We start from the raw sequence: 21,772 nt of genomic DNA, 5'->3' as shown, positions 1-21,772 counted from the left end.
GGAGGAACATTATACAACCATGCTACAGGCCCTTTTAAACATTGTCCTTGCTCATTTAGTTGAAGGGCATCATTGCGCTTAATGTGGAATACACAGAATTTAATTCAGGCCTGCAAAATGTACACGTCCTGTTTTATAAAGCCTATGGTCATTCTATATCATAAGGGCGATAATGATGGCACACCATGAAGACAAATCTTGAGGAGCCAGAAGATGAAAGTCAAAGCCTGCTTTTAGCTTTTCCAAGCTTCCACCCGTAATGACAGAGGGTGTCTGAGTCAGCGTGAAGGTCAAGATGTAACAGGACGTTATTTGAGGGGAAAGATGAAAGTGATGAGATAAAAGCTGACTTCGGGTCTGGTATCAGATCTCAGGGTGATAAAATGTGTCCAAAGTCTGTGTGAGCTATAGGAGAAAAACCGTCATGGTTTCTATTTGGGGAGAAACAGGGAAACGCAGTGAGACACATTATGCAGAGATGGTTTTTATTCATGGAAAAGGTACAGCACACATGGAATGAGAAAGAGAGAATTTCCCATGAAATACTTCCTAAAGAATGATGCTTTTCAGTGGAAGGCTGTAATGATGAACTGTACAAAAAGGATTAGAAGAATCTGCACCACATGTACCCACTCCAGTGACCATGCATAAACCTCAGTGTTAATACAGTGTGAGGGAATGTGACAGCAAGTTTCAAGGGATAAAAATTCACTCAAAATCTGTTTCTGTATTTCTGTAAGGGAAAAAAATACTTTGAAGTTTTTTGGTTTGTTTATAAATAAATTTTATTCCTCATATCTGCTACGATTTACTTTCAGCATCATCTTACCTCAAATAAGCAAGGAATATACCCATTTTATTTATGGATATTATACATAGTTTCGTCCATGTTTCCATGCTCTAGCTGTGTGGATCTTTTACCCTCTCTCTTAATTCACTAATGCTTTCATCTTTCTATCCTTTCTTTTTGTCATGGTCATTAAAGGAAAATTAGCTGTGCCAGAGTTAAGGTATTTTTAACTCTAATGTTTATGTACCTGGTTATGGTTCATGTAAGCCTGTTATGCTGCAGTAAGCAGATCCTTTAAGCTTTGTGAAACTGCTAGAATAGCTGTTGACTCTTAAACAGACACAAAGCCTATTTCTCAATTTTCCTCTTTCTACTTTTAGAGGATGATAAAATCCTTAATTTTATACCTTGCTGTTTTGCCTTTCTCTTGTATTGCCACTTTGAAGAAATTTGAAGTTCTTCTGTTTTAAGGTTCAGTTACAGAGAAATATGTTTAGATATGTAATATTTATCACAACAACAAAAAAAGCTTAATGCTAAAAAATATTCTCTTGATGAATACCTCCCTGCTCTATTGAGTGAGGAAATAGTGTCTCATTGTAATGTCTTGTAGCCCATAGAGTGCACGTGGTATTTACCGCCAACATAATAAAAAGGAGGAATAAAATATTGGGTGGACACCTATTAGTGAGCGTGGCATGACAAGGCACAGTTTGACAGTTGAGCATCCATAAAACATTAATTAGATGTCTGACTGAGCCTCATGCTGAGCTTCCACTGATCCAGACACATTGGCTGCCTGACAGCGAAAACTCCTTGGCTGTTTCTCAGCAACAGACCCAGTGGTTTGAGCTGTGTCTCATATCCACGGTAACAAGCAAGTGTTAAATATAGCCAGGCTTTCTTCGATAAGAATAAATGTGATGTGGCTCTCAATGAACGAGTGATTTACAATGGTTACTGGGTAAATAAATACTCTCTTAAATTGAGCTTTTCACTGAAATGATGATGCTGTCTCTGTGATTTGGCAGCAAGTAATTTTTACTTTCAGGATATCAACCAGAGTGCATTAAATGAGAATATAGACGTGCAAAAGTTGACATATGGGGTGAGGTTGCTTTACACAGACAGAGCAGGTTGCAGATAAAGAGAAAACACAGACAAAATAAATCAATTGAGCTTGATGTACTCAGTTAATTTTTTCTTTCTTTTTTTTTTTTTTTTTTTTTTTTAGAAATTTTGATACAATTGACCTTTACCTAGCATTACACAGCATTCTGGGACAGCATCCAACTCATTTTTATCCACCGATTTGGGCAAAGTGCACCTAAATGAATAAATGTCTTGTTAACTTTAAAAGCAAATTATTTGTTGATGTTAATATTCAATCACACATTATGGTTTCAGGAGTGTGGCAATTGGTTATAGATCCTCAAGAGTGTATATGTGTCAAAAAAAAGTTATCAAGGTCCTCTCACAAGCTCTGTTTGGGCTTACTGTCTTCGGCTAAAATGTATATATATATATATATATATATATATATATATATATATATATATATATATATATATATATATATATATATATATATATATATATATATATATATATATATATATATATATATATATATATATATATATATATATTTAGGGGGGAAATATGCTTCCAACTTGAAATGCTACCTGGAAACCAACTGAATTGTGTCACCTGAAGAAATGTATGCTGGACTATTGAACCTTACATCCTCCCACAGAGAGTGGGAGGATGTTCACTCATTTGTAGCTGTTTCTGCCATGAGATGTGTTTTAGAGACTCCATCAACACTAGATATGAATCTGTTATTGGACAGTTTTTTTTTTTTTTTTTTTTTTTTCTATATAGGCTAATGGGTTTTTTTTTATCTGGTCTCCATTTCGAACATTTAGGAACAAAACAGATTTTTTAATTCTGATTTAAACATCAGTAATACTTGTTCCCTTGTTACACAGGTTATACTTTCTTTCAGAAGAAGAGAAAAATCGAATTTATAACACATATCTCATAGCCCACAGGTAAAATCTATATCAAGTTAATTTTCATGGCAGTACAACACAATGCAGCAGAAACAAATTATACAAGGGAAATACTGATAAGACAGGATTGAGATAAACAGTGCCACCCTTAGTACTCATATAGAGAAATATTAGAGCAAAGACTTTGTGAGTCATTGTGTTTTTTCTGAAGCAGGAAGTACAAAACCTTGAGTGACGTTAAAACCCAATCAAAGCTCAGAGAAGAGGGGAGACGAAACAGATGAGTTGAATAACTGATTTGAAAAGGGAGATTGAAACCCTTGCTTGGATACATAATGAAATACCCAAAGAAGCATGGTCAAATATTGCAGTTTTGTCTTTTTCAAGGATTGTGTATGGTTTACCTTTTGTCCTTGAAGTAATCCTAAACAAAAACACGAAATAAAATGAAGTAGAGGATTGCTTTTCAGGTAAGGGTTTTCAATATATATATATATATATATATATATATATATATATATATATATATATATATATATATATATATATATATATATATATGTGTGTGTGTGTGTGTGTGTGTGTGTGTGTGTGTGTGTGTGTGTGTGTGTGTGTGTGTGTGTTAAAAAATAAAAAAAAATAAAAAAAAAACACTTTTCTTCCCTTTCTCCTCGTTCCTCGTTCCTCCTTTCCTCCTTTGTCCGGGGAACAGAGGGGGGTCGTTGTCATGGCGACACTTCCGTCAACAGAATCCCGTTGCCAGGTTCGTTGCCGTGTCCCATACTGAGATGATTTCGTTCACGTCTTGAACAGACGATTTGAATAATTTGAGTCATCTTTAGTACTTTTAGTCGCACTAAAATGAATGAACAGTCTACCACCGTGGAAAAAAAATTGGGGAGGTGCATGTTGCATAACTGGGCAGAAGAGGTGAGTGAAGTTAGCTTTGTGCTCATGCTAACGCTATCAAGCAGGGCAATGCCACTCCAGGCAACTTGTCTAACTTATACAGCGTAAAACTTCCTGAAACAATCCGTGTGGAATAGTTAAGACACACACAGATCAGAGATAGAGCTAATTCTTATCATTTCGAATGACAGGCACAATTACGTTTTTCTAACTGAGACAGCAAAGACAAAAACAGGGGAGGCTACAGTCAAAGTAGCATGGAACAAAAAAGAATTTCAGCAAAATAAAAGTAAGACTCACTGCTAATATCATCAAACTGAAGGCTTCGCATCAGAACTATTTGCCAAATTGCTTTGAAAGCATTTGCATTTCCCTATACATGTCAACCCTGTGTGTCCCTGTGCCTAGAGGGCTGTTGCTGCTCTTGACACAGAAGAGAAGAGGATCCAGAGACATGGACACAGAGGGATCCTCACGCTGAACCAGGACACTACAATGGAGACTATGACCACACACAAAGTTGCCTTTGCCCCTCCAAAGAGTCCAGGAGTGAGGAAGAGGGGTATGTTTATTTGGCTTTCACTTTCAACAATCAGAATCTTTTGCTCTCAGACTTTTATTAACTATGAATGCATCAACTGGATTGAATATAAGAAGAGCTGAAAACATTTCACTGTGAGTGTCTCGATGTTATGGACACCTTGACCTTCTAAATCCTTTTCAGGCGGTTTCTTTGTAAGGTCACTTCACTCATTTTGATTGTTTCTCTATGGTTCAGGTATCAGAAGTGAACTTTTGGAAAAACACATCGCTCTGATGATAAGGTAAATCAGCTTTAAAACTTTTTTTTTTCCTTCACTGACGCTGGATAAATCATTGCTGGAAGCGGTTTGTTTATGGAAACAGAAAACACTGTCTGACTGTGCAGAAAGGGGAAACGTGTTGGAGGAAAGTGATGTAATATTTAACTGTCTAGGTTTGTTTTACAATTTCAGTCACAGCTGTAATACCTTTTAAAACAGATTTTATGATGTTATTTAACAGAAAGCCCAGTCATCTTTAATAGAGTTAATGGAGTCTATTTCTACACATGTGGTTATTAACGTTGCACGAGTTAACTGCTCATAAAAAATACAACGTACCATGTCTTCGATGATGACAGCTTGAGCAGCAGACGCTCTCATAACTCAATTGAGAGCCATACACTGAATTTCCTTAACTTTAAAGGCATGCTTCTGATTCTTGCCATATCCAACTTGAGTTAAAACCTTTTTTGACAGTTTGAGATCAGAAAAGCCAGTCGCGGAAAAAAGCGTTAATATCAAATCACATCACTCTAAAGCTCTAGGATTGTGCATATCTTACATCATCAGGTCCTACATATCATTGTCTCACCCACACAGTTGTTTGCACTGATTAGACCCTCATCTCAGAAATGTGTGGGCATGAACAGACTGTGCTCGACTGGAATCTATCTCCTAGAAGTGTACTTATACCTGTTAAGGCTGTTAAGGCACCTTTTTGCACAAGAACTGTAAATATTTATATACAGCCTCTGTGTACACTTTCTTCACTGTTGTGTTTTTGACTGCATCCTGCAGGGTTTTGCCACAAACAGACATAAAGGGAAGCTGATTCGATAGTTTGTCTATATTTAGGTATCAAATTGAAAACGTTGTCACTGAACTTGATTTTTAATACTCATGTATATCATGTAGGATAGGTGTAGCTGAAGGAGTCTTTCTGCCGTTCCACATTATCGTGTTCCTTTTCATATTTATCATATGTGCTTAACTGGACTGTAAAATTCTCAGGGTTTGCTACTTACTAGTAACCGTGTAAAGCCTTAGACCTGGTTTGTTTATTCTGAATTTGGAACTTAATCTTCAACTCCTGTGTATCAAATATTTGGGATCACTGACATTCTCGAGATCAACACTCTCTAGACAACTCAAGATGATGAATGTAAACTACTTTGCCTCAGCTGTGCAATTCTCTCTCTTTCGATTTGCTTTGATGCATTTCTCAGTATGAAACTCTCATTGCACATGAAGGAAAACCTGTAGCTCAAATAATAATGTTTTAATGAATCAATCACCACAATAAATTCTGGTTTTCTGAAAGTGTATAATTCAAACATTATGACAATATGCATCATTTACGCTCAGCTGTAACAGCAGATTGTATAAATAGCTGAATGAGACACCACCAAGCACCATGTGGTCTCATTTACCTTACTGAACTAATTTAGGTTGATAATGGATCATCAAATCAGCTCATTGAACCAGATGATGAGTGTGTGTCTCTCACCAACAGTTTTCTAATACAAAAAATAGATATCTTCTATAAAGACTTTCCTTTGGATATTTTTGTGCATCTTTAGGAAACACCAATCTCCCTTTTTCATCACTCTTCAAAGCAGTTAGCTTAGTTTGCTTTCAGAACAGAAAATAAGACCAGTAAATAATGTGTGAAACTGAAATAAAATGGTATAAGATACAGCTTTTGCTTTAACTTTGTTTAAAAATATATTTTTTTGTTTCAACAGTGAGCAGTTTCATGCTGAAAAAATCCCACCCAAATCCAAAACCGATTTCTGTACCACCACTCAGACAGACTTCTGTGCTGAGGGGTTTGTGCCTCTTACACCTGAGCCAACACCAGTAAGTTTCATTTTTTTAGCTAATGAGCAGTGTTGTGATCAAAGGAGAAACATCACCTTGCTCAAGGTCCAGGATCTTGTCTCCCAAAAGTGGGGATGGTTGCCTTTCACATTTGAAATGATACGGTACCTATACCCAGTACCTGGCAATCGGTACCGGTACTCAACTGTATCAATTCCCGGTACTTTTCTGTGTTTGTGGGGTGAAAAATATCAATTTGTTTAAGATTTTTTATTTTTTCAATTTAACATATTTAGTCTTCAAAATATAACCTTGCAATGCTGTGTTCATGTCCGGCATGGAAAATCACCTACTCTTCCACTCCCTTACAGTCACAAGGATGCATTCAGGTACCTAAACATGGTACCTTTTGATGTTACATGAGTTGGTACCCGGTACTCTTGACAGAATTCAGTTGGTACCTATAAAAGTACCTAACTCGGTACCCATCTATACCCAAAAGTCATGATTGGCCAACAACGTTAAGAAGAGGGAAGGAAAAATGGATGTCAGAGTAGAAGAAAGCCAAACAGGAAAGTGATGGAGCACGAGCTGATGGCTAAAATATGGGCTAAGCTGTTTGTGAAAAAGTCCATTCCGACCCTTCTTCTTTTAGGATTATGATCTCCCACTCTAGTGTTAAAAATGCTGTGGAAAAGAGCTGGGAGTGTGATTATTTAAGAAAGGTAGAAGTCTTAATTACAACCCTTTGAAAGACCATAACATCTCACCATAGATTGCTCCTCTTCACATGACATAATATGGTGTTCCTAATGATTTTCTGAGCTGAGCTGATGGACAGTAAAAGCTTTCTACTCTTGTAGAGCTGTCATCATTAGTAAGCTGTGAGTTTCATGAACTGTAATTACCAGTATCAGTATTTTTTCAGTTGAAACTGGAACAAGATTGGTCATTAAAAACCTGTTTTGTTCCCCACAATAGAGTGGGTGCTGCAGATTGTTATCATGGTGTTTTAGTGAGACAACTTAGTGTTGCCATGAAACTCAGTTTCAATCTCTAGATCACTTTGTGGAAACTTGACCAGGTAAAAACTAAAAAAAACCAAAAAACTTTCGGTATACATTTTGACAATTTATGTTTCTATGCTCCTATTTTACATAGAAGAATTAATGAATTTTTAGAATTAAACTGACCGTACAGAGAAAGCTGTGTTCTGTACAGATGTAGCTGTAGCCGCTTCTTTGTGGCTCTCTAAGTGATCAGATCACTCAGTTTTTTTTCTCTACAGCTACAGATTTATGTGCTTTTGTCATTGTAAAAAAAAGTAGGAACAAACAAATGGCTAAAGATAATATAAACAGACATAAAGAAGCTCCTAAAAGATGTCAACAGTGATCTGGAGCTTAAGTATTATTTGCTTGACACCTTTTAGGACATAAATTGTAGAAAACAAATCATTTCAAAGCCTGATAATCTTTTAATTGTTAAAAGTCATAAAAGTGAAAATGAGACTGCTTCATCATATGGAGTTCATTGTGCCGCCCATCTAACAATACGTTGTTATCTTCCTTTTCTTTAAGGGTCATGATTATATAAGTGAAGAGGCTGTCACATTTTGGAGTGAAAATCGACAGAGGATACAGGTCAGTCACACTTCCCTCACACAGTGTCACATTGGGAGCGTTTCATCATATTTCTTAAGGCAGATGCTACAAGCAATGAAAAAAAATCTGTATTTAAATTAAATGTTAATTAATAGCATTATTGGCATGACAAAATGTACTATTTATTTGTACAGTACATTCCATCCCTATGCTGAATATGCTGGTCTGTATTTAGTGTGAAGTATCATCTTTAAGCTGCTGTCACAACAACACTTTATAATGTCAGAGGCGAATACAGCAACAACATCTCGGAAAAATAATGCAGCACACACAGTTTGTACTGTGGTCAAGATGATTATAGAGTCAGCAGGTGCTCTTTCCCCAAGAATCCCCTCTACTTTGTGCAATGTGTTCTTTGCTATTTTCTGCCTGGGCTCATTATGTGTTGAGCTCATACATCACATGTAGCGAAGCATGATATGAGAAAAAAGTGATTCGATTTAATCAGACTTTACAAAACCCTTTATGTTGTTTTATGCGTCACTTTTTTCATATCACAGGGTGTAACGGCAGTACAGACCTCTGAAGCCCCTTTCAGGAAATCAGCCAAGTTCAGCACACCCATCAGTGAGCGTCTGGATGAAATCGAGCTCCTACCTGATGGCTGAGACAGTATGATGCATGATTTTATCACATCACTACTTTTTGATGTAAAGTTAGAGAGCTATTAAAGATTATCACCACAATTTCAGCTTCTTCTTTTTTGTACGATTAACACTTTGAAAATTACATTGTGTACTGTTCTACGACCATTTATGTAAATGAAAGAAAAGTAGCAGGAGTACTACTGTGAAGTGAACAATGATTAAAAAAATTAAAAGAAATACAAACAGAATTTTTAAAAAAAGAAAAAAAAATTGTCAGACTAAAAAAATAGATATCCCCAATTGGACATTTGGGCTTCAAATGAATAAAGTTTCACTGCCTTAAAAATTTCCCACTAGGACAGACTGACAGCATCTTAACCTATTAAAGCACATTAACAGGTTTCGATGTTAAGTTTAGAAACATTTCACCTTGTGTTTGCTTTCCTAAATGTTATTATTTACTGCATTTGTCAGCACTCGAGGATGGCTCTGGTCAGAGCTAGAGCATTAATGGTGATACACACAGTTGGATCAGCAGCCAGTAAACAACCTCCAAAGGAATGTGCTGTTCTCTCTGCCCATCTCCCTTCATGCTGTGCAGCGAGCTGAGAATCCTGAATAAGCCGCCAAAATGATGTCAAACTTTCTTTTATGATTTCCACCACAGTCTCTGTAGCTATCGTCCAGGAAAGAAGCAGAAGAATGTTCAATAGTGCCAAGATCGAAAAGTGACTGATGACATGCCACGCCATATGCCAGTAGGTCACAGGCCAGGCCCCTTAGAAGTGTGCTACCAGTGCTACACACAGATCTGAAAGTTTGACCTTTTTTGTCTCCAAATCATGATCATAAAACATGCAGATGGTCGCTCTGAGAACAACAAATATCAGATGAAGTGAGTCCTTCTGTTTTTTTCTACTTTGAACTTTGATGTTTGGTTCATCCACCTTCTGCAGCAGTTACAGCAGCATGTCACTGGCACAGAGACACATATATTTCCTGAGCACTCCAACTCTAATGTTATCCCATGCCTTTGAAAGGACAATAGATCTGTCTACTTCATTTAACAAGTTTTCCAAATTCGCAGGATAGTGTTGAAGTCAAGTGGCAACCTTCAGTCAAAAAGTATGAGACAATGCAAAGTACTAAATCTGCTGTTTCTTGAGTGTTTGCTTTAGGCTGGCTCTGGAAGTACCGGAACTCATGCACACACAAAGCCAAAAAAAGCCATTTCCAAAACAGGAAAAAAACTATTTAAAGCCTAGTACAAAAAATATCTTGGGTCCGAATCTCTAATTTCAATCTTGGCACACTATGTATGGGTGGTGAATTTTTTTTTCTAACTCAGCGTTTTAGAAGATATTGAGATCACAAGTTCACCCAATCAGTGGCACAGCTCAGCTCACAGTTATTACATGATGTGGCATTACAGGCCCTCTAGCTGTTATTATGGAGATTTAAAGCCTGTGTCACTTCCAATATGGCCGTACCAGTTAATTTGCTTCAAAAACCTGTTTCAGACGGGTCACACCGCAGAGACTATGTCCATTAATTATACAGCCTATGGTTGAAGTTTGGACATGAGGGAGCCAGGCCATCACTTTCAATGTTTCTTTATATAAGGAAATGAGCAAAATCTCCGTATGATGGCTCCATTCTATGGTTTAAAGAGCGTTATGACATAAACATTACTGTTAATGTTTCATTTTCAACGGCCAATTCAACAAAAACAACTAAAACCTGTTAAATATGCCAAGTGTTCAAATGATTTTTGCCACCACTATTCAGTTATGTTCTTTAGCTTGAAATAGATTTAAATGTAGCCTGATTTAAAGAAACTCAGGTTTGAATCAAGCAAGTGTTAACTAAAATTTCTACTTTGGACATAACAAACAAACTTTGAATGACAGGGAAGGGATCCGTGGCAAACATTACTTTGTCCACCTTAGTCCTGGGCATAATCTCTATTTTTTTTTTTTAAGCTTTTGGCAAGTTCAATATTTTCTGTTGTGTGACTTATTTATGATATTGCTTTATGCACTCTCCATCTGACCAGGGAGTTTTGTTTGTGTGCTGTCTCTATTATTAGTCTTTCATATCCTGTAATTATTGTAAAAGTAACAAAGAGCTGCACGATCCTCCTACATCAGGTTACTATCTCACCATTGTGCTTGAAGAAAATAACTCCAGAACCTGTCAGTACTCTTCTCTATCATTACTGAGGCACACACCAGCTTGATGTCAATCACAGCCCATTGATTGCAAGCGCATAAGATACACATTTCTTTGCCAATCAGATGACAATGTCAGGGTTAGCTGAATCTTGTGTTCAGTCAGAATAAGTAGGTTGTAGCTATGGCAACAAGTGATTTAAGCTTTTGTTATGCAGTTTTCTTTCCAAACATGTCATTATTTTCACGAGATGTTTCTAGAAAATAAATACTGCCACTGAAACATCAGGCCTGGAAGAAAATTGTGAGCCTAACTTTTCAAATGAAGTTCTCAATGCAGTTTTAACTTATCTGCCTCTCTTCTCACCACATTACATTTCTGCATAAAGCTGTGAGACTGTACATGTCTATAACAACTATCGACATGCTGGTCACAGAGCCAAATATGGATATATTTCGGTGGTAATTGTGAAGTTTTACTTTGCAAACATCTGCTCCTAATAACTTCTTCTGTGAATGGAGAAATTTTTGGAACTGACGAAAAATCATGGCCAATTTAGCGTCAAACTTTTACGCAGGTCTGTTTTATTTTGTAGCTATGTCATTGCTGAGTATCTTTTTTTGTTTGTTTACCTTTGTTTCCTTTACCTTTTTTCAACTAATGAACAGGTATGAGTTTGTTGAGTCTGCATTTTCAATGTGAACACTGCCATATTTCAGAACTTCAGAAGTGAATGTTTTAGACAGTCTTTTGTGTTTTTGTTAAATAAAAAGTATCAAATAAACAATCAATTTACATGTAGAAATACATTTGTGGGCCTGCCACCAGGTAGCTGGGATGTTACTCAAATAGATAACATGGTCTCCAAGTATGTGTTAGCTGGGGTGGATTCATGGTGTAAGGGTTGGATGTCTGTTCTTCTCAACTTCAAACTAGTATTTCTTTGTGTTGACTAGTACATTACACCAGCGTGCAGGTTAATTACATTTAAAGGGTTGAAATCACCAAACATTGTTCTGTATTTTATTCAATAGGTATCTTTTTTTTTTATTAACACACTTACTGCTTAATGCTCTGGATCCGTATGTTCTGTAAGGTCTGGATTGCATGAAAAAGCAAGAAACAACACAGGACAGGGTGACTGACAGCCTGGTTGACGGTGAGGAGTTTACAGGTCAGCTCCGGGTTCAGCAGAGATCTTCTCTCTGCTTGCTGTGCTGCTAACAGGCACCGACTTTGTGTGTTGCTGTGAAAAAAAGTGGGCGGTAATTACAGCCATGCAGGAGGAGAAGATGTTCTTCTGCAGAGATGAAAAAAACACAAACACACACCAACACATGGCCACACACAGCGTCTGTACCCCCGTTCCACAACTGATAATGAGCATCTAATGAGAAATGATGTCATTACAGCAAACACACAGCTGCCTGCTGCCAACACTTTTTTGCACTTCTGTTCCTTATCTGTCCACCACTGCCTGCAGTTAATAAGGCTTCTCTACGGAGCACATGGTATCTGATACATGCATACATTGCATTGTGGAATTTTAAACCACAGAGCAAATATATGTCAGAGAAATCTGAATTAATTGTCAAGACTTACAAGGCTGATTTTTAACAGAAGAGGGAAATAGAAAATAAACTCTTAAAGGTGGCGTAGTTGATCCTCAAAGGTTACCTTAGGTATCCTGCCCCTCAGCTGAACTGGCTGATACATCTGTGAGCACTCCCCGACTTTTAAATGGGTAATTCTTTTAGGTCATCCAATATTCGGGTTGGACATTTATAAATTCTTTCTGGGTTAAACTGTTATAAAAACATTTAAGTGTCTGGAGAATTTGGCCCAGATATTCTCTGAGTTCACATAAGTTTTTGAGAAGCACAGCACATGGCTTATGCAATCCTGTTTTATCAGCTTGTACAATCTATATAAACTTTTAAGGACTGGAGACCATTTTGCATGCTTATCAAGCCACAGCCTGATAAAGAAATGTCCATTAATCAAGTACAGACTGTTCAGATATCAGAAGTCAGGCTTTTAATCAGAACCCTAAAATCCCCTCAGTTTTAGCCTCCTGGCTCCCAGTTTATCATAGATATGGGTTTTAGATTTCACTGGTTAAATTACTGGTTCTCTACGGCCTTTCCCTCCAATTTCACTGAGCTGTATGAACTGGATGTCTTTCAATAGTATTATTATTATATCCACTGATGTGCAATACCCTGTCGGTGAAAACTTTTCCCTCCAATAAGTGCAATACTCTTTATATCCTCTTTCTACTCTGTTTACATTGTTCTTTTGGTACTCTAGTATTTTTTTATTTAAACTGTTTCACATTCTATATTTAAAGTGTTTATGTTCTCTATTTTTAAACTTTTTATATTCCCTATTTAAATCTTTTGTACGTATCCTTTCTTTAGAGAAAAAAATGCAATGAACAATTTTATCTAATATCCATTCATCTATCATGATTTAATTTTGCAAAACCAGTTGTCATACAGTCAGTCTGACAGCTGGGTAATACTTAGTTTGATTGGTGCAATGGATGAGGCTCATTTTACAAGATACCAGCTACTCTCCCACAAACATCACAACCAAGTCAAAAATCATCATACATATATGAGCCCTTTTCTTTATTATGTCTGTATACAAATGATTATAAAGTGAGGATCATTGTTTGAGAGCTGGTTCATTGCAGAAATAAACCAAGACAGAGTGATTAAGGAGTCATCATCACCTCAATCCAAAGGTTTAGGGTTTGCAGTCACATACCAAAGTGTCCTTGGGCAAGACATGGAACCCCAAATTCCTCCCACTGTTGGTGTGTGGATGAGTATGGATAGAAGCCTCTGCCATCAGTGTTTGAATGTGGTATAAATGGGTGAAAAAGACTAGGAGTCTGAAAGCACTTTGAGTGGTCAGAAAGGCTAGAAAAGGGCTTTATAAGCACTGGTTCATTTACCATAAAAACATTCATTTCTGTCTCGGGCTGGTCTTGGGAGTTGCAAAATATGTGAACAGATGCGAGAGAGTGGCTTGAAAAGCTACAGAGCCCAAACCATTTCTGATAGAGAAAAGTGGAGTATCGTACTGTCCTGCAATCCAGGCAACAGCAGTAGAGCTCATGGGTACATCTCAAAGATGCTGATCACTGCAAAGTCCCTTAAACCACAAGTGGTTGTGGTCATCACTAAAAGTCAAATGATGTGTTGACTGCACAGCTCCATGAAGAGCTGAACGAGGACAGAATTTCAACATAAATACTCCTTTAGAAATTCTTGTATAAGGTTACATTTGGTGGAAATTTTCAGTTTCAGTTAATGTTACTTGTAAGCAGTTTTGGGTTTTGATGTGACAGTAAATTCAAGGAGGCTTACAAAAATTGTGTCAGGGCACTGCTCACCCTGACAATACTCTAATTCACACAGCCACATGTTCACCATTCTAATCTTTTATAACACATTATTATAAGCCCCTTAAAGATGTTGCTTCTTTCAGATTAAATAAACATAACAAGCTCCAACTTTTCAGTTGAAGTGAGAGTTCACTGTTGGTTGTTGGAGCAATCATAATATTAGCATATAAACATTTCATTTTCATTTTAAATCCCTCTTTAAGAGACCTCTGTATTCACTCCTGATCAGCTAAGGCCCAATGTTCCTCTTTCCTGCTGGTCTCATGTTACACACTCAGAGTATCCAGTTATCAATAATTAACCACAGCCCGAAAAGCAGAAGCATACAAATATAGAGTGATCTATAAATGGAAAAAGAGTTTTTTACTCAGTTTATTGAACAAAATATCTTACATTATCTTGGATATACATATATACAAATTAGCTTGTACTGTTTAACACGGTTCATGAACCCCTGCAGTGACATCATAGTAATCCTGTGCCTCCAAACTTCAATGGATGAAATATTAATACATCATTGACTTCCAAACACATTATACAAATCTTAATATAGAAAGCACAAAAAATAAGAATTTATCAGTGAAAATTACTCACTCTCAGGACAGAAAGGTTCTTCATACAAAAACAACTTTTACAACATCTTTTTTTTTTCTTTTTTTCAGTTACAGTATGCAGGTAGTAAAAATACCTGGAATTCCCTCTGTTTTTGTCACATGGTGTCGTTTGCCTTTCCTCTGCACGGAAATCACCAATAAGGACTTATTCTAGAACAAATAAAGAAGTGGCTCGGCCACTGGAGCTCCTGCTGTTCGTCTCCTCTGCTGCTGTCGTGTTGTCAGCAGACCTCTCAGATAACATACACATCAGTCTTCTCCCCGAGAAGCCAGTACGTTCTCATTTTGCCTTTGCCCTGAAATACACAGAAATCAATAAGTTCATCAATCGAGATGGAGATGGGGGGGGGCTGATGACCTCTGTTTAAGGGCTACTCTAATGGCTGCTGCAACTCTGCTTGCACTTCCAGCTTTTAACTTGAATTAAGCCATCATTAACCAAAGGCTTATCGTACTTGTCATGCAAAAACACACCATGTTACTAATAACATTGCTTTTTAGGATTTACTTATTTAATTCAACATGAAATATTTACTCAGTTTCACTGGTTATTGTGTCTTGTGTGATGAGGAGAAAGAGTGAGATGATATCAATGAGCCATGGGCCAGATTGGACCCTGGCTGCTCTCATTAACAAACGCAACCTCTGTACTTTGGGTTTGCAGTCTAACCACTAAGCTATAGTAGGACCACATGATTCTTAAATGAATATTTAATATAAATGAATGTGATGAAATTAAGTAACTAGTATTTCAAAAAATCTTAAAAACAACAATGGACGTAACCTCTTGCTCTCAAGAGTGAAGCCAACAACAAGTCCACATAACATTAAATCTGTCATTAAATGATCACCCTCGTACACAAGCCTTTATTTCCACAGCCAACTGTGCCCTACTTGGTAGCCGGAGTGTAATTCGAAAAGAAAAGTGCGACACAGTAAACAAAGATTGCCATGATTGTGGGGCTCTTTGTAACAAAACGCAAACAAGCTTTGTTTCAGAGAAGGCTGTGTGCCACCAGGAGAAGAACAGCAGCTGATGTCACTGAGGAGGGGACAATTCAACCAATCAAATGACTGCAGTGTTTCTAGCTCCACCTTCCAGGAAGGTGGAGCTAAGGATACCAAAAAGTGGTTTGGTAATATGGGGATCCGCTGTAGTCAAAGAAACTGTGGACTGTGCGCCAGGATCTGAACAGATGCTAGTGACCTGGTTTTCACTTGCTCCACTCATGACTGATTAGATGGTGATTTTACATTATGTTCATGCTATGCTTTTAACTAAAGTTGAACAACAGCAAGCAGCTGCCACTGTGAAGAAGTCTGCTGTGTGGCTCCTTTAAATGACAAGTGCGATTTTACTTTGACATCAGTCACGTGACAAAAGTTCACTGCTGTCATTAGTAATGTCACTCATAACTCAAATGCAAGAATCTCCTCTTTTCCAGCCTGAACTCAAACCAGGCCTGAGTCTGATCCTTTTTACTGGCAAGCAGAATGCAGAGAGGACAGCACTTAAGAGGGTTTTTTGTGTTTGTTTGTTTTTGTTTTGTTAACCAGTCACCTAAAAGTTGACACCCAAAAGTTCGAAACAGAAACCATACCTTCATTTCTACATCCCCTCGTAACTGGAGATCAAAGTAGCCAAACTCATCCAGCACTTCTTTGGTAGCAGAGGATACATGGATCTTTAAGGCTGCAAAACACAAAGAGGAAAAAGAGATGACACATCATAACTCAACCAATCCTTGAGTTACCACCACTCTGCTATTATCTGGGGTTTTAAGATCACAAACACAAGGAATTTGATGGTGCCTGTAGGGCGCCAGCAGCTGAAATGCTAACAGTGATGAAAATCTGTATTGTTTGGCCCAATTAATGCACACAGTGCAGAGATGTGAGACATGAGTCCTGCCTGTGAAGCTTCAGGCAGCACAGTTTATCGCTGGCTAAGGGCCCTTTGCTGTAAGTGCAATCAATTATTTACCAGAGGAGGCAAAATACAGGAAGCAGCCCAGTAGTTAATCAATACATCTGATGATTTGCTCGCAAGAGATTCAACCACAGTTTTATAACACTGGTTCCTGTCACAGCCTGTTAAGAGCAGAAATGTCAGGTAAAAACTGTTCTACTCAGCAGGTCCATCAGTCTTGAATTCAGCTTTCTAAACATTTTTGTACAGAAAAATGTGACCAGTTACATCAGCAGATACTACTTCAGACACTTGTTAGCATGAGAAGAAATTAAAAATATTAATCAGATCACGCACTGACTTCATAAACTGTAAAAAAAAAAGCTCATACTTTTATTATCTGTAAATTTTCCTACGATCTACCGTTAAGAAAATAATCATTATAATTAAATAATTAATAAAAGGCATTTAGGGTGCACAGTTGATCAATTTATCCCTTTTTTCCTCACACACAGAGCAGCACCAAAAATAAATCCATCAACAAATCTCCTGAAAGCTTACAACAGAACCAAAGAAATGTTGGTACGTACATAAGGAGCTTTGTTTTAATCCAAAACCTGGATTATTTAAGAATACATTAATAGCCCAAACTCCTGCGCTGGTTGCAGAATGATGGTTTATTACACATACTGTTGAATCACACTGCTGATCACAGTCAATCAATGCCAAAAGGCTAATCTGAAGCTGAACATACTAGCACTTCCTACCTCTCTTAAAAGTATCTTTTGAATCTACAACGCCTGGGGGATAAATGCAGCTAAAATCAGAGAAAAGATGATTAAAGCAGAAAGATGCAGAGCCTGGGATGCTTCAGATGTTTTCATAAACCTTTCACATATTTTTTTTCTCTATATTGATTTGTGTTTGTCTTGTTTCTTTATTCTTAACCAGACTCTAGGTGGCAGGGTCAGTCAGGAGCAGATTGAGGTAAGTGTCCTGCAGTGGGTGAGCACTAGCATCACATTTACACCAGGACAACCCCTCCTCACTCAGACTCAGAGGCAGAACATCCTGTAACATGGCTGCATTTCTGGAGGGGAAACGATAAAAACTCCTCATTTGTGAAAGAACATTACTTTATAGCCAACTCAGAGACACTGAAAACTCAGAACATTACCCTGTCTTCTCAGGACAAAGTTAGCGGTGATCAAGCCAGGTTAAAGTACAGCCAGCTCAGAGACACTGGAAACTCACACTAAAGAATCATCAAACCTGGTTTTTCCTTTCGATCTCACATTGCAGTAGATTTTGTTTTGTTTTTGCAGCGTTCTGACACTCAAGTGGATGTCCCCTCAGTGATCCTTCCTACCTACACCACAATAATGCCCTTTAAACCTTTGTTGTCAAAAGGAGCTAAAAGAAAAACAAGTTTTGGAGAGGAAAGCTTTTAGGAAAATGTGGATTTTTGGTAGGAAGGGCTTAGCGGAGTGATCTAAGGTAGCAGATGGAAGAGGATGAACTACTTCAAATGTATAAAATACTGCAGAGTTAACCCTTTAAACCCTAAGGCTCCCCATTTTGGGGACTTTGAGGTTTCTCTGCAACACAAGGCATAAAACAAGCACTTATTACATATAAAAACAGTCATATTGCACATCAGAGTAAACAGGAGAAACTCAGCTACAAATGTCGTCAAGTTATACTTCAACAAAACTCTCCATTTGTTTGGTAATACTCGAGTTATATATTATTATTTACAGCCTGGTCCAAAACAACATCTCCTGTCTGAATTGTTGATTTCACCATCTGCACACACTGTACAGGGTTGATTTTTTCCCCCTCATTGGTAGTTTAGGAGATATTAAGATTGCGAGTTTGCCCAATCACAGACACAGCTCAGCTCATGTGGCTGACAGGCGCCCAGTAGCGGTTAGTGTGGAGACTCAAAGCCCGCCCCACATCTAATTAGGGATGCACCGATACCAATCCTGGTGTCGGGTATCGGTGCCCCTCAAAGCTGGAACGGTATCAGTGGGAAAAGGGCAGATCCATCGTGCCGATCCAGGCAAACAGCTCCATGCCTTTTATCACTGGCGCTCTTGGCTACTTGATTTAAAATGTTACCTTTGATGCACTTTTTTTGCTGCATTACCAGTCTACAGGGTATAAAAGTTTACATTTGAAAAGAATTTCTGTACATTCTGAAGCTTTGATTTTACCAAAATAGTGCTAAACATTTGAATATTCTATAGTTTAAAACAATATTTACTTCAGTTTTTCCATCTACTCATTTTTTGCTTTTTACCCAAAACATTACCAGTCTTATCCCACAGTGGATCATGCAGGTTATTATTTTACTCTGGTATCGGCTCAGTATCGGTATAGACTGATACCCAAAGCCCAGGCATCAGTATCGGTATCGGAACCAGAAAAGTTGGATCGGTGCATCCCTACATACCATGCCATTACATATTGCACTTAGGTTGTTGCAACGCTATTTAATAAATGGCTGGAAATTGAGAATGTTTTGTTTGTTTTAAGTTTTACTTTGTTTGCCTACTGTATTGGTATGGCTCGGGTATCAGCACAATCAAATTTTAATAGATCAGATCGGATTGGAATGTAAAAAAGTGTATCAGCCCATCTCTACTTCTAATATGGTCGCACTGGTCAATTTGCTTGAAAAATCTGTTACAGAAACAGACATCAGGGGTGACTACATCCATTTATTATACAGTGTATGATTGTGACACCAGAATGTTTCAAATAGACCTTGTGGATGCAGAGAAACAATCTTTTCAATTTGGGTTTCTTACGCTTTAGATTTTTCCTGTGTGATACCAGACATAGAACCAAACAAGACTCACCCTCTCCGTTTGACTCCATTCGAGATGCTGTGTTGACTGTATCTCCAAACAAACAGTATCTGGGCATTTTTAGACCCACCACTCCAGCACAGACTGGACCTGTGAAACATATGCATATGTAATGTCACACCCCACAGTGGAAAACAACTATAACATGGGGCACACTAGAGGTGAAGTCATTAACACTTTGTGATGGTGGTGAGAATGTTTTTTAATAAGACGACAGAGGTGTGAGTGGATTGAAATTACTCAGAACGCTTTAAATTACTCTGACATTGCTAAGCACCAGCCTACGCATGCTGGTCTGTTTTTGCTGCATGTCAAGTGTCTGGAGAAGAATATAAACACGCTGCTGTGAGCTGGTACAGTCTAAATACTGCGTCAGGAGCTGTTGTAAATTACATCTGACTAAATGCTGCAGATGGATGGAGATAAACCAGCCCGGCTTATTTCCCGTCAGTATGTTTGGATTCAGAGGTGGAAGTTACATGTCACAGCTGCCTGAAAGTTAATTCATCCATGCAGTGTCAGTTTTTAGTCTGATAAACCCTGTTAAAACTAAAAAGAAACTACAACTGTCCTGAAACAGAATCTGTTTTTTTTTTAAATGAATGTAAAAGCTTCAACAAGCTGCCAAAACATACATATTTCAGTGAAAACTCAGACTTTTGTGTTGCAGCTAGTAATGGATTAGATCAGAAGCCTTTTGGAGGGGGAAATACATTTGGATCTGGTTGTCCACAAATTACATTTCTTGAGAGCTCAGTTGGATTCCTGTAAAAATGGAAAAAGTTCTCTTACTGAAATATCAAAGTTTGGACCTCTTTAATTCCTTTCTGCATTGCTGGTTTGTCAAATTAAAAAGTCTGATTTGTGCTCAGTCCCGCTGGAAGGCAATCGGTTGTTAGACGGCAGAATTAAGAATGGGTCAGAGCATGCCAGGGAGAGAAAAGAAGAGAAGCTCTATCAACAAAAAATAGCAACAGAAAAACATCCTCCAAAACACGATCAGGCTACCAGGGAAACACAGAGAGGAAAATATCCTGCATCTAAAAGTTAGTCAGCGATGAAACAGGCTCATTTGCCCTTCAGTTATTTTACAGTCACCATGATGATCACGATATCATGATAATACTGAGATACACTCACCTGTGTGAATACCTATCCTGAGTCTCAGCTGGTCGTTGGGTCTGTGTCGGATCTTAAAGGTTTTAACCTGTTCTAACAATGCCAGCGACATCCCAGCAATCTCTCTGGCGTGCAGCTTCCCATTCCTCACAGGTAAGCCTGACACCACCATGTAGGCGTCGCCAATGGTCTCCACCTAAAAGAAATTAAAAAAAGGATTTTATGTTATTTATCGCTAAGGAAATAAAACACATATACTTAAACTGTATGACTTTTATCTAACTTATTAAAATCTATCATTGCGATTATTTTTTCATTTTCCAAACTTACTTTGTATACATCAAAGTTATCGATGATGGCATCAAAGCAGGTGTACAGATCATTGAGCAATGTAACCACCTGTAGAGAGAGAAAGAAGAGTTTTCATTTTATAACTTTAAAGGAACAAGACAGGTGTTTGAAATCTTGGTTTGCCCTATGCTATGACTGAAAAATTAAAAAACAGCACATGTGGTTTTCTGAATTCTCAAAAAGCTGCAGTGTCCATCAAGAGAGGTTCAAACCATTCTCATCTCTCCTTAAAGTTTAGCATGTGAAATAAATCTGAGAGGGGTGATGACGTCTGAGACTGCACCCCAAATTTAGGCAGTAAATCACTGCTGTAATTAAGAGTTCAAACTGGGTCATCTAACTGAACCTAAAGCCATGAAAGGAAAAAAAATCAGCTTATCATTCACACACATTCACTCACACACACACACACACACACACACACACACACACACACACACACACACACACACACACACACACACACACACACACACACACACACAGGCTCCTCCATCATGAGTGATTTGGGGTTCAGAATCCAGGGCAAAGATGCAGCATGTAGAGCGGAGAACCTCAGCTGAACCACCAACTTCCTGATTGATGGGCCTATCTCCGAGGCACAGCCACACAACTCAAAAAACACTTTTAATGGTTCGAATAGAGACAAGGATTTTTTGTTTGTATTTTAGTGGTGCCCTTATACACAGAGGCAGGCAGGAGCAACACCATGTCAAGTCTCCGAATG

At 37.9% G+C, this 21,772-nt stretch overlaps 2 protein-coding genes across 2 annotated transcripts in view; one reads left to right on the top strand and one right to left on the bottom strand.

Moving 5' to 3' along the window:
- Positions 1-3,518: 3,518 nt before the first annotated feature.
- spag8 (sperm associated antigen 8) lies at positions 3,519-8,680 on the top strand. Its single transcript, XM_074690810.1, has 6 exons — positions 3,519-3,735; positions 4,123-4,276; positions 4,493-4,538; positions 6,263-6,377; positions 7,919-7,981; positions 8,503-8,680. The coding sequence occupies exons 1-6, from the start codon at positions 3,667-3,669 to the stop codon at positions 8,608-8,610; spliced, it is 555 nt and encodes a 184-aa protein (XP_074546911.1). The 5' UTR covers positions 3,519-3,666; the 3' UTR covers positions 8,611-8,680.
- A 4,933-nt stretch (positions 8,681-13,613) lies between these two features.
- Positions 13,614-21,772, bottom strand: part of npr2 (natriuretic peptide receptor 2) — an 82,231-nt gene continuing 74,072 nt past the window's right edge. The window contains exons 18-22 of the mRNA XM_074690014.1: positions 21,025-21,093; positions 20,716-20,890; positions 19,567-19,665; positions 16,392-16,483; positions 13,614-15,086 (exon numbers count right to left, since the gene is read on the bottom strand). Coding sequence (XP_074546115.1) covers positions 15,024-15,086; positions 16,392-16,483; positions 19,567-19,665; positions 20,716-20,890; positions 21,025-21,093 — 498 coding nt within the window. The 3' untranslated portion in view covers positions 13,614-15,023. The remainder of the gene's footprint in view (positions 15,087-16,391; positions 16,484-19,566; positions 19,666-20,715; positions 20,891-21,024; positions 21,094-21,772) is intronic.

Source organism: Halichoeres trimaculatus, unplaced genomic scaffold, assembly GCF_033239565.1.
Source record: "Halichoeres trimaculatus isolate MK-OKI-2021-1 unplaced genomic scaffold, fHalTri1.1 fHalTri1_scaffold_16, whole genome shotgun sequence".
In the NCBI taxonomy this organism is placed as follows: domain Eukaryota; kingdom Metazoa; phylum Chordata; class Actinopteri; order Labriformes; family Labridae; genus Halichoeres; species Halichoeres trimaculatus.
The sequence above is the reverse complement of the archived record's forward strand: the minus strand, read 5'-3'. Positions and strand labels throughout refer to the sequence as shown.